General features: G+C 42.1%; 2 protein-coding genes across 2 annotated transcripts in view; both read right to left on the bottom strand.

The window, feature by feature from the left end:
- Positions 1 to 2,419, bottom strand: part of LOC120026908 (neurexophilin-1) — a 45,732-nt gene extending 43,313 nt beyond the window's left edge. Inside the window, exon 1 of the mRNA XM_038971646.1 lies at positions 2,366 to 2,419. Coding sequence (XP_038827574.1) covers positions 2,366 to 2,419 — 54 coding nt within the window. The remainder of the gene's footprint in view (positions 1 to 2,365) is intronic.
- Positions 2,420 to 12,697: 10,278 nt separating this feature from the next.
- The window catches only part of LOC120027047 (thrombospondin type-1 domain-containing protein 7A-like), a 100,915-nt gene continuing 99,693 nt past the window's right edge, over positions 12,698 to 13,919 (bottom strand). The window contains exon 18 of the mRNA XM_038971891.1: positions 12,698 to 12,788. Coding sequence (XP_038827819.1) covers positions 12,698 to 12,788 — 91 coding nt within the window. The remainder of the gene's footprint in view (positions 12,789 to 13,919) is intronic.

The raw sequence follows: 13,919 nt of genomic DNA, 5'->3' as shown, positions 1-13,919 counted from the left end.
AATTGGGACTCATTCTACCCGGCTGTTTTAAGGCGCGTAAAACAACGGTCTTGAATATCAGAACCATGGACAGCTCCCGGTGCTGAATAAGAAAATCCACTTGATAATGCTCCTTGACTCGTTTGATTGAAATTCAGAGGTGGAATTCTATGCGAGAAGAGGTCAAATAAAAAATAAAAAATGATTCCAAGGTGCCTAATCTATTATACGATAATATTCCTTTATACAGGGAAATGTAATTTGGCCTATACAATCTGTGATTTTACGTTTACAGTGAAGAAACATTTACGTAGCGGAAAATTACAGGTCAAGCTTTGGTCTATATGTTGCATCTGAGATGTTGGTGTTCACATCCTACAAGATAGTCTAGCTGTATCCTTATCAAAGCCCATATCAAATAAGCCCATGTGTAACGCAAAATATAGATTACATTTAAATTAATTTTATTATGATTACTAAATGTTGCGAGATTTTTTAATTGTATAGGTCCTGGGAACACTAATTATTATAATTCTGTGGAATTGATTAAAATCTCACTCTTAATAATTACATAGGATATCTTCCTGTAAATGTGTCACAAATTGTAAAACCCTTTGTAGGCCTATCTATATGCTTACATTTTAAGCATAGCCCAATGCGCCATGGAAGTTTTCAGACTCATTTTAGATAATGTGGTAAAATAATACCCCACGGACAACTAACAATAACGACCTGTTTTTCTGAATTTAAATTAAATTAAATACTATTCCGTCAAGCCGATAGAAAACAACCAGTAAATTAATTAGCTTGATTAGAATCATTTTAGTTTGAATAAATGTCGTTTTGCGTGAGGATTATGCAGATGAAATAATTATTTATTGAAATGTCAATAGGACAGTTGTAAGAGAAGCCAGTTGAAATAAGCGTATTTCGTGAAATCTAAAATGTGTTGGGCGAAAAATGTCCTGTGGTAAGTTCACAGGAAATAGACAGAAGCCTATCCATTGTGTGTGTGTGTGTGTGTGTGCGCGCGCGCGCTTGTGCGTGTGGGTGTTGCGAACTGTATATTACAAAACATTTGACTTACATTCATTTTAACACCGGACAGTATAGTTTGACACAGTGCTGCCGTAGACCTGATACCAATAGCCTCTTAAAGGAATAAACATTTATTTTTAGTTGCGTAGAGAGACTGAGTGAGTGAAGGGAGAGAATCCCCGCTCAATTCCAGTAAGAATCAAAGGCGGATTCATTTAGGTGTATGGTGTGGCATCTGCTAGTCTTAGTGCCAAGTTATCTGGGTTAGGGATAGGGAACAGAAGCATAGGCAACACATTTTTGTGGGAAGGCATTAGGCTACTCTCCTCGAGGTGTCTGCAGAATTCACACGAAAGCCGAACGCGTGTGTGTTTATTTTATTTTTTTGCAAATGATAATATAGCCTACTTGGAAAGTGACTTTATTTGAAATATTTAAGTGGCATTCTTTTTTTTTATATCAGAGAGTCTTCCTGTTACTTTTTAACAAAACTTTGGTGCATGAGAAACCTGTGTTTTCTTTCCACTCAATGTCCTAGCATAACTTAAATGTTATCACATTATGCTCGCTTTGAGATCAGCAAGATGGAGCTGGGTTGTCCGGGCCACGCACCAATCAACTCTCCTCCATGTTGTGTGTATTATGACTGCTATGAGTGGGATCATTTTTAATGTGGCGGACTGAAAGGAAAAAGCGTTACTGCCAAAATCAAAAGGAGAAACGGAGAATTTGAAAGGTTCCTTCAGCCTTCAGACGCACCTGCCGGTCGTTTTTGGTTTGTTATGACGCCCCCATGAGACGGTTTGTTGGAACTGCAGCACAATCTTGTCCGTTTTCAGCTAGTGTGTGGGAAAGATTTATTTAATTTTACACTTTAAATGTGTTATTTCTTTGACACGTGTTTTAAAAAATGATCAGTCAAATATTAAATAATTATTCAGTCTTATAACCAAATATATTCATTTTGAAAATTAATTGGACTAATTAGTCCTATTAATTGGACACCATAGACCACAGTGATCAAATAGAAACGCATACAGTAGTTGTTAAATAGTCTGTCTTAAAACCCACGCTCCGCCATGTCTCAGTCATGATGATGTGGAATTTAAAAAGTTATATTTCCTCCCAATACCATGATACAGGACGACGGAATGTTTTTATGCAACGAACAGGACATGCCCCTGAAGTGAAGAGTTGGCTTCAATAGTTCTGTCAGTGAGATGCATTTCATAAGAAATCGTTTTTACACATGAGATTTTAGTAAAATGTGTAATTGAAAGACCACAAAACACCGAGACAACAGTGAAACGACAAAGTATTTATAAACACAAACAAAACCACTACTCACCAGGTAAACCGCTGGCGTCAGGAGTAACACCGCACACCAACACGTCGCCTGCATTCTTCCTGGTCTCAAACTTCCACTAGTTTCCCTTCGCTGGCTCTTTGTCTGTGAAGACCATAAATCCACGCGGTATCCGCTTTTACACAACCGTCAAGACCCTCACCAGCCTAGGCAAAAATGAAATTATACACCCCATGACCACTGAACAAGCTTAGCCTACACTTGGAGACAGATATTGGACGAGATGGGGGGGAACAAATAACGATTACAAAGGAATTAATCCAGAGAGCAGGGCTGAAGCAATGTCATAGTTCAATGAAAGATGAAAATTCGATTCAGAGTAAACATAAGGGGTCAGTCCTTGATTTGATTGTCTTGCTGCCTGCCGTGCGCGTGAGGCTCGCCTAGCAGTTCCTTACTGAAAAGGAGAACAGTTCAAAGTAGAGTCGGATAAATAACGGACGCTTTATAACCGCGCCTCTGGAAAACGCGTGCCTACAACACATCCGGGCTGAGAGAAACACCGTCGCTCTGTCCACACATAATATGAGAGAGAGAAGAGGAGGGAGGGGAGGAGAGGAACGAGGGAAATATTAAAAAACGGGGCGAGATTGGTCCGAGACGCAAGGATCACAGAGTAGTCTGTGTCAGCCACTATAGCTCGACGGAAAAGCTTTTCATTTACTGACTGGCGGTAGAGTGGTGGGGTTGGTTGATAGAGATAAACGAGCCGACATTCACAGAGAGCCACAGTGCGTAATACAGTATGACTCCAGGACAAACAAACTCACTAGGCTATAGCACCAGCTCCCTCCCTCACTATGTATGGACAGATCACTGCCATATAAACCAGCACAGCTGGACAATGACATTGTTTTCTCGTAGGCTATAGGTTATGTGCAGAATTTTGACTAACCAAATGCTAATGCATACAAAAATGGACCTACTCTATATTTAGTAACAGTCTAAAACATAAAATTCAATTTAGCCTGTGAAAGATTAGCCTACATTGACAGAAGTGCTAAATGTAGCCTTATTGAGGATGTTCAAGACCTCAGAAGGGTTAAGCAGAACACTTTGAAGTCACTCAAGGGGAAGACAGGGCCAAAGAAGTAGGCTACTTGAGGGACTCTTAGAACATGGGGTCTTATTATGTGGATGGTCCATATCTTGACTACCACAAGTGCAAAGTCAATTCATGTCCATGTGCACATGCATGTGCGTGTTGCTATCATTGTGCGGTATCAAACTATACGTAAACGCACTGTCAGAGCACAAGGTTAAAGGAGCATGCACCTCATGCTGAGTGTGTGTTTGTTGCAGGCAGTATATCAACCAACCCCACCTCTTCTTCCTTTCAAATGCCATCCTGGAGAAAAAAAGAGGAGGGGAAGAGAGGAGAGGAAAAGACAGGGAGGGTAGTTCTGGTTGAATAAATCTGTGGTCCTCTCAGTGCTATAACATTGTGGTGGTCTGCTACTGTCACTATAACTCACCCCTGGGCCTGATGGATTCTTGTTCTGAATGGCTTAGGTAGCCTTCACAGGAGAGAGAAAGAGAGGGAGAGAGACTAGCCTTCACAACAGCTGCAGCAGCACCAGACCCAGGGGGATACATCTTTAGAGGCCTGCCATGATGCTGAATCCCAGCCTGGGGTCTGCTGCTACCCTGATACCCGTCATTTTGGAAGTACAGGACTGGTGCCCAAGAACCAGAGGCCCTATCAAGCGACGAAAGTGCTGGTTTAGGATCAGTTCTTACCTTTTAGATCACAATGAATATGACTACTCATGTGGACTCTAAAACGCTCAATATATGCAGAGCCAGGTTTGAGGTTTCGATACTAGCGATTCATCAGGAAGTGAAGTGGAATAAAAAAAATGGGAAATTGGCCAATGTTTTCTTGGAGGATAATTTGCAGCATATGCTCCCGATGTGATTTATTGACACGCACAAATACACAACGCATAGGACCTTCGCCAGGTCCTTGGCAATAGTCGCTCTGCCATGTTTCAGAGCCTAAAACATTTTTGAAAGAGAATAATGTCGGGGCTCAAGGATTCTCAAGGGCAAAACAGCATTACAGCGCATCAAATCAAATTGTATTTGTCACATACACATGGTTAGCAGATGTTAATGCGAGTGTAGTGAAATGCTTGTATCATATTGAGGAGTTACAACTGAACTAGTCAATTTTGCAACATCAGAGATATGAGAGAGAGAGAGAATGTTAACTAAACACTGAGCAGAAACTTTCTCTTCCTCCTGATCACGCCCCCCGCCACTTCTCTTTCTCTCTCTCACTCCAAGAGACACCCTAAATGTTAAAGGGATAATCAGGAGGTGGTGCTAATTCTCCTTGGCACACCTTTGGTGGCCATTCACTGCAGTGCAGAGCAACGGGCAACGAATTACAAACTAGTCACTTCCCTAATAGTCCTACCCAGGATGGAGGGCGGGGACAGGGGCGGGGAGAAAGGAAGGGGAAGAGGATGGAAAGAGGACTAATGAAGGGGAGAGAGAAAAAAAGGGGGCTGTGGAATGAGCTGAGTGACGTTGGCAGCACATATAGGAGACCGAGCCTGATCCGTCCGGTATTATGAATATGTCCAGCTGGCATGGCTCATTGCCCGATTGTCAGGGCAGATGTTGGGAGCAGAAGAGAGGGGAGCAGGCCCCTGAGCTTCAGGCCTAACCATGATGTGGTGGTGGCAGGGATCTGTGGCTGCCATGTCTATGCCATCCTGCCAGCCAGCTGGCATCTGAAGTGCCCACTCCACTCCGCTATGACTAGACACCCAGAGAGGGACAGACAAGTCTAACATGAGTTTTACCCCTGACCAGAATGGATGGGTGGTGGGTAGTGGGAGGGTGCCTGGTGGGTTGTTATGGTGGGAGGGTGGGCACATTGATCTGCCATGTGTGGGTACAAAGCGCGGACTTCCTGGAGCTTGTGGCGGAGGCTGCCAATGTCTTTTATGTGGATGTGCGGTCAGGCGGGCAGGCGGGCGGGAACGTGCAGGCGGCAGGCGGACGGACGGCGGGATCTTGGAGATGACAGAGACAAATGCGGGATCAGAATGACGGTCACAGGATGCAGCTGGCAGCCATCACCATCGAGTACTTCCTCCTCATCACAATTAGACCCACTGTGTGTTACTGTGTGTGTGTGTGTGTGTGTGTGTGTGTGTGTGTGTGTGTGTGTGTGTGTGTGTGTGTGTGTGTGTGTGTGTGTGTGTGTGTGTGTGTGTGTGTGTGTGTGTGTGTGTGTGTGTGTGTGTGTGTGTGTGTGTGTGTCTGACTGACTGACTGACTGCAGCCTGCAGGCTCTTGGAGCCAGAGGAGAAAGACAGGAGGAAAAATGGAAGAGAGGAAGAACTATGTTTGAATGCTTGTCATTCTGTGGATGAAGTCTTGCAGATGCACTCCAAATTCTCTAAATGAAGGGAGAAGTGGGACAATTAGGGAAATGTTTCTAGTTTAAGCGTTCACAAAAATGGGAAATAAAAGGTTCTCAGCTGACAAAAAACATACGAGGAGCTAAATTCTGCTCCCCAAAGTTTGTCAGTCCAGGCTATTTATCTTCCAGACATCGTCAGCAGGAGCATCTGGCAGTGGCCTCTACTGGTTACATCACTGATGTCTTGAAAAACAGACACAGATAATTCAGCTAGTACTTATCTAGTACTTAGCTAGTACTCATCTAGTACATGGTTTTGTCTGTTGGATATTTAAAGTGATGCCAGGCATTCATCTCCAGGCCTCGGCAGACATAAAGAACTTTCCTGGAATCAACTGGCAAGTGTCTTCACTGACATTTTCAACCTCTCACTGATCGAGTCTGTAATACCTACATGTTTCAAGCAGACCACCATAGTCCCTGTGCCCAAGAAAGAGAAGGTAATCTGCCTAAAGGACTAACGCCCCGTAGCACTCATGTCAGTAGCCATGAAGTGATTTGAAAGGCTGGTTATGACTCACATCAACACCATCATCACAAAAACCTTAGATCCACTCCAATTCGCATACCGCCCCAAAAGATCCACAGATGACACAATCTCAATCGCACTCCACACTGCCCTTTCCCACCTGGACAAAAGGATCACCTATGTGAGAATGCTGTTCATTGACTACAGCTCAGCGTTCAACACCATAGTGCCCACAAAGCTCATCACTAAGCTAAGGACCCTGGGACTAAACACCTCCCTCTGCAGCTGGATACTGGACTTCCTGACAGGCCGCCTCCAGGTGGTAAGGGTAGGTAATAACACATCCACCACGCTGATCCTCAGCACGGGGGCCCCTCAGGGGTGCATGTTTAGTCCCCTCCTGTACTCCCTGTTCACCCACGACTGTGTGGCCAAGCACGGCTCCAACACCATCATTAAGTTTTCTGATGACACAACAGCGGTGGGCCTGAACACTGACAACGATAAGTCAGCCTATAGGGAGGACGTCAGAGACCTGCCAGTGTGGGGCCAGGACAGCAACCTCTCCCTCAATGTGAGCAAGACAAAGGAGCTGATCGTGGACTACAGGAAAAGGAGGGCCGGACAGGCCCCATTAACATCGACGGGGCTGTAGTGGAGCGGGTCGAGAATTTCAAACTATCATGGTCCAAACACACCAAGACAGTCATGAAGAGGGCACGTCAACACCTTTTCCCCCTCAGGAGACTGAAAAGATTTGGCATGAGTCCCCAGATTCTCAAAAAATTCTACAGCTGCACTATTGAGAGCATCCTGACTGGTTGCATCACCACCTGGTATGGCAACTGCTCGGCATCCGACCGTAAGGCGCTACAGAGGATAGTGCGTACTGCCCAGTACATCACTGGGGCCAAGCTTCCTGCCATCCAGGACCTATATGCTAGGTGGTGTCAGAGGAAAGACCAAAAAATTGTCAAAGACTCCAGTCAACCAAGTCATAGACTGTTCTCTCTGCTACCGCACGCCAAGAGGTACTGCAGCGCCAAGTCTAGGTCCAAAAGGCTCCTTAACAGCTTCTACCCCAAAGCCATAAGACTGCTGAACAATCAATCAAATGGCCACCCGGACTGTTTACATTGACACCCCCCCGTTTGTTTTTACACTGCTGCTACTCACTGTTTATTATCTATGCATAGTCACTCTACCCCTACCTACATGTACAAATTACCTCTAACCTGTACCCCCGCACATGGACAATAAACTTAATGAAAAATATTAAATCAAAAGTAACACTATAAAATAACAATAGTAGACACTATATACCGCCTGTATATAGTGTCTACTATTGTTATTTTATAGTGTTACTTTTGATTACATTTTTTACATTAAGTGTATTTCGTAAATATTGTCTTAACTCTATTTCTTCAACTGCACTGTTGGTTAAGGACTTGTAAGTAAGCATTTCACGGTAAGGTTCACGGTAAGGTTCACGGTACCTGTTGTTTTCGGAGCATGTGACAAACGAAATTAGATTTTGATTTGTCTTCTATGAAGCAGAGAGAGAGTGAGACAGAGCGAGAGAGCGAGAGAGCGAGAGAGATAGATAGATAGATAGATAGATAGATAGATAGATAGATAGATAGATAGATAGATAGATAGATAGATAGATAGATAGATAGATAGATAGATAGATAGATAGATAGATAGATAGATAGATAGATAGATAGATAGATAGATAGATAGAGAAATAGAGAAATAGAGAGACAGAGCGAGATATATGCCAAAATGATCAAGTGCTTCAAATTTTCTCTCTCTCTTCATCAAATTTTCCTGGATCTTCATAACTCAGAGGTCAAAATAAGAAGTGGTATCACAACAGAAGTTAATTGATTAAGTTGATTAAGGAGCATGCACAGACACACACACACACACACACACACACACACACACACACACACACACACACACACACACACACACACACACACACACACACACACACACACACACACACACACACACACACACACACACACACACACACGGAGACATGATCATGAGAGGAGCTGAATGGCCGGTAGAACCAAGGCCACACAGACGAACTGTGGTTAGTCTCCCTGATCAATGATTACAGTTGTGACAGTGTGATGACTCTGGTTGATTAAGCTTGATTAAGACCGAAACATGACTTTAACAAGCAGAGGAGAGGACAATCAACTGATTAGGTGAGGAATGTAATTTACTGTAAACCAGGGCCTGGTCAAATATAGTGCACTAAACAAGAAATAGGCTGCTATTTGGGACACTTACTAAATAATCTGGAATTTACATAGAAACAACATGGTAACAATATCTACAAGACCATTACCTAGGAATGACCTGTAAATGTAAAGCACAATCCTGTCATGACTAGCCTTGAAAACCATTCCCAAAAAGGCATAAAATCGGTAGCAGTGGTGCTCTCTCATGGAAGCTTTATGTTCCACCTAGGAACAAATATGATGAAGTAATCCCTGTCAAAATCTGTCTGTTTAAACTAGAGATATGTTTAGTTTTGTTGCATGGCCTACAACGGTGTTGGTTAGACCACAAGACATCCTGAAAATCGCTATTCTCACGAAAATGTCTGTTGCGTCTGAACAGTTTTGTCTACACACCGATATGTAAAGGTGAGACTCTCACGAACACATACGTGTCTGTTGTTTTGCTCTAGGATGCCCACACGCTCCACAAGACTAATCTGAAGGTACCCTGGTACCAGTAAAAAAATCTGTTTTTCCATGTATGAATCTGTTATGAAATGCGTTTCTATGGGCTAATAGCAGTAAGGCCAAATTCAATGTTTTATGTAATATTTTTTATATATATTTTTTATATCTACCTAAAGGCGTACTAAAATTCAAAAGCTAAAAGCAAAATGATCCTTGGCATGATCATTTTCAAACAATCCCCCCCAGCTTAGACTCTTAAAGATTAAGAAACATCTTCACACTATCGCCCAGGCCAGAGAGAGTGTGATTTTAAATGTACAGCAGAATAGCTCCAGTTCCTCAGACTTCACTAAAGCCCCTTCTGTCCTCTGACGTGTGTGTGTGTGTGGATAGCTCTTTTTGACCGACGTGTGTCCTGGGTCTGAATTTCTCACAGATTCTGCCGTCTTCAGTGTAGTGTTTCTATATCTAAATTTTCTTCTGCACTGGAAGAGGGGAGACATATATTTTCAAAGACCTAGCTGGAGGGAATGGTCAGCATGACATCTTAAATAGTGTTCTAGCGCCATCTAGTGGTATAGACTGATATAACAATATATTCGCTTTTTAATACGGGTGCATACTGCATGATGAGAGCCTTGTCATAGAGGCTAATGACACAATTATTTTGTTTTTCTTATTTATTATCAGCAACTGGTCAGATACATATAAACAACCTGTAGGAAAAGGACAGAGCTCTGCGACTTTGTTTTAACAAGGTAATCATCAGTATCGCTTTAGCAAAGATCATTAACGTTACACACACATAGGCAGAAACACACATGCACACACACACGCACGCACGCACGCACACACACACACACACACACTTCGAGAGGTTTTTACTTAACACTGCGCAATAAAAAAGAAATTAACATATTTATATATAATACATAAATAATTATTAAATAAAAACCTTATGCAGTCATTTATTTACAACTCATTTAAAAAAGTGAACATTCCTTTGACCAGCTGGCAACAGACTCCTCAAAATGATCAATGATGTTTCTGTCTGTCTGTATGTCCATCTGTCTCTACCACCACAATTCAATACCCTCTTTGTTTTCTGGGGAATAGAACGGTTGTAACAGATTAATTTACTTTACATGAGGTTTGTCCATCTATACCATTGAATAAACAGTCTGCACTACCAACTGCTAGTCCGCCATAGCCAATATTATGCATATAACCTGTTTTCAGACAGAGGACTCTGACTCTTCGGATATGTCATTGCATCATTAGCATGAGAAGCTTGAGCTACATCTAGGACCTTGGTGCATTTGTTCCTTGGAATTCCTTGGAGTGTTATTATGGCTACCTAGGCTACATTCTATCTAGCTTTTGCAATACATAACCCATCATAGAATAGCACCAAGGCAGGGAGAAAGAACAAAGCATAAGTGTGTGTGAGTGATTATTGTAGACATTGTAGTCACACTCATCTCTCAACCGATGTAACAGCCACACTGAATATGAACAGCATTGAGAGATCACGTATGATATGTATATAGCAATACGCCTAAGTAGTTTGGATACAAGTAGGCTATTCTAGTTAGGATTGGCGATGTTACACAGCAGTAGATATTAGACCAAGATATAAAGAGAACCCTCTCTCTTCTGATGTAACAGAAGGTAAAGAAGACGTTGTGAACAAACCCAGTCACACCCTTCTGTCTGTCTTAACAACTAAGACCATATTCAATCAAACTCGCAGTAGGAAAAAGGAATCACATTGCTCTTGCACTGTGAAAATGCACCCTTTCAATAGCATCATCAAATAGAATTGCTGCTGTGTTTCACTCAATAAACATCCAACAGCTCCTTTAATGTGCTTCTTTATGGTGTGAGCAATGTGATTTTTCTGCCATGCGGAATCCGGATTCCCTGCAGTGCACTTTGAGATGAATTAAGATAATAAATTAAATGGAAAAACAATGATTAACCATAATAAGCCTTCAACAGTCAGAGAAACCAACAGGAGACAAACATAAAGTCAGTCAGTCAGGCAGAGAAACCAACAGGAGACAAACATAAAGTCAGTCAGTCAGGCAGAGAAACCAACAGGAGACAAACATAAAGTCAGTCAGTCAGGCAGAGAAACCAACAGGAGACAAACATAAAGTCAGTCAGTCAGGCAGAGAAACCAACAGGAGACAAACATAAAGTCAGTCAGTCAGGCAGAGAAACCAACAGGAGACAAACATAAAGTCAGTCAGTCAGGCAGAGAAACCAACAGGAGACAAACATAAAGTCAGTCAGTCAGGCAGAGAAACCAACAGGAGACAAACATAAAGTCAGTCAGTCAGGCAGGCAGAGAAACCAACAGGAGACAAACATAAAGTCAGTCAGTCAGGCAGAGAAACCAACAGGAGACAAACATAAAGTCAGTCAGTCAGGCAGAGAAACCAACAGGAGACAAACATAAAGTCTGTCAGTCAGTCAGGCAGAGAAACCAACAGGAGACAAACATAAAGTCAGTCAGTCAGGCAGAGAAACCAACAGGAGACAAACATAAAGTCAGTCAGGCAGAGAATGAGACATGTTCAGACCTGGGTTCAAACAGTATTTGTTTTCTTTCCAATACTTTGAGCATTTAATTGAGCCTGGCCTGGAGTGGCAGATGGGCAGGTTTGCACTTTTGGGACTATTCCAATGGCTCCCTTGCGCCAGGCTCAGTTAAGCGCAGCTGGAAACAGATACTACTACAAAGGTAAAGTGGTGCCCACAAAATAAAGGATATTTACATGGCATCGTCCGTCCTGTCATCATATCACATACAAGAAGCAAAATAAAGGATATTTACATGGCATCGTCCGTCCTGTCATCATATCACATACAAGAAGCAAAATAAGCAAAATATTCTTAACAAACGTTGGTGAGTTTTTGTTTTTGAAAAAAATGTCAACTTTTTTACATTTCTAGCACAAGACTGTACATCATCTTGTATTGAGAGAGGCAGCTTCCTAGACATAAGTATCATGCTGCACTAATATAGTGCAATATTGCGCCTGAAAACAGAAGAGAAAAGGAGAAGCAGAAAGAGATTTCCTACAAAGGTTGACAGCATTTCTGCAAGATTAGGACACTTTCTTCTTGTTTTATTTTCTAGGGAAAAGGATCCAGTCCAGAACAAAAATAGAGAGGCAGCGATTTTCTCCAGGAAAATTAAAAAAAAGCGTTGAGTGTTTCTCATTTCATTTTTAACAGAGCACCTGTAGCAAAGGAGGGACTTTGCAGCAAAAATCATTGTGTTTTTTCAGGGCCCTCTCCAACAACCTTTGTTTCAAAAGGCATTTTTATTTGACAGAAAAAGTAGTAAATGGCAGATAAGCAAAGGCAGACTTCCTTAAGAAGAAATAGAGTTTGTGAAGGCTCTTGTGAAACAAATTATACAAAAATTAAATAAATCAAAAATATTGAGGGAGGAAAATTCTAGGCTACTAATGAACAAACATGGTTCGATTTCTGTCTGACTTATTATATATTTTTTTTGTTATCTTCCCAGAGTTCCAGATATCTTAATAAGCCACGCCCACTGGTAGCCTGAGAAGAACGGTCAAAGGTGGGTCTCCATGACAACCCATCTGTCTGTTCCCATGACGACAGTCTCCATGACGTCAGTGTAAAATGATTCTGCCACAGGTAGATTAGGAGGTTCACATGTCAGCGTCTCCGTCATAGGCCAGGGTCAGGGGCTTGAGCCGGTTGTTATACATCTGTCTTCTCTGGGGTTTCTTTGGCTTTTTACTAGGAAAGAAAAATGGCAGAAAACATTGTTATTACATGTTTTATATTTAAATTATTGAAGAGGACATCTAGACACCCCTAGCCCTAATATGTAGGCCTAGACATCATAATAATGAAGGACGTATCCATATCATGGCTAAGTTACCCCCACCTGATACATAGAACTCTCTCTGCTATCTTTTCAAACCGTTTGCCTCATGTAAAGAGCTGCATGCATCACTGTGCTGAAGGCCATGCGTTTAGTAGACGGTCACTTCTACCATCATGCAAAAGGCAATATTGAAATTGCCAATGACTCTGTTCTGACACTGCCACTGTCCTTGAAGGAAAAACAACACATCTGTTGGTTACAGCAGTAGTAAGGAACATTTCAGAAGCACATTTCAGTGCCCCTTGTCCTAGCATTGAAGTGATGGTGCAGTCGATAACGCAGCACTTCATGAACAATGTCAACAGCTGCTGTAATTGATTTTTATATTGAGACATGTGAGAGAGGTTGAACTCTAAAGGAAGCTGATGAGGAGGACAAGCACAGTACAGAAAGCAGCTTTTTTTCAGCCCAGAACAGTTCCCACTCAAACAGTTCCCACTCACCTTAATGGAAACTAGGCTATGGCACACAGAGACAGTGTAGACAGTTAGCTATAGGTACATAATGATGACAACACTATGGCATGTCTGGGCAGGCTCTAATATATCACACATCACAACTTTACATACAAAACACAGGGATGAGAGACAATAACAACACAATGATGAATATATGTCAAATGTAAATAAGATATGTTGTGAAATGTGTCCATCATAAATGGATCAGGAAGAATGGACGGAACAAATAAAGGCTTGAATGGTGAGAGGATCATTGAATAATAGTGATGAGTGATTCTTCTATCTGGCCACAAGAGGACAGTATGCTATTAAAAGTGAAAGCTGGTCGTTTTATAGAGTAACTATGAGATCAATGTTCTGCGTCTCTGAAATCAGAAATATACTGCATCCATATTATGAAGTCCTTCAACAAATAACCAAGGGACTTCCTAAAATGGATTCTGTACAGAAGTATGTTTACGTATGGAGGTGCTCTAAAGACTAAACAAACTCCAGGAGCACAGAGGGGTCAGAGGTCTAACA

The sequence above is a fragment of the Salvelinus namaycush genome, chromosome 32 (assembly GCF_016432855.1).
Source record: "Salvelinus namaycush isolate Seneca chromosome 32, SaNama_1.0, whole genome shotgun sequence".
Lineage (NCBI taxonomy): Eukaryota > Metazoa > Chordata > Actinopteri > Salmoniformes > Salmonidae > Salvelinus > Salvelinus namaycush.
This window is presented reverse-complemented; position numbering and strand designations above follow the sequence as displayed.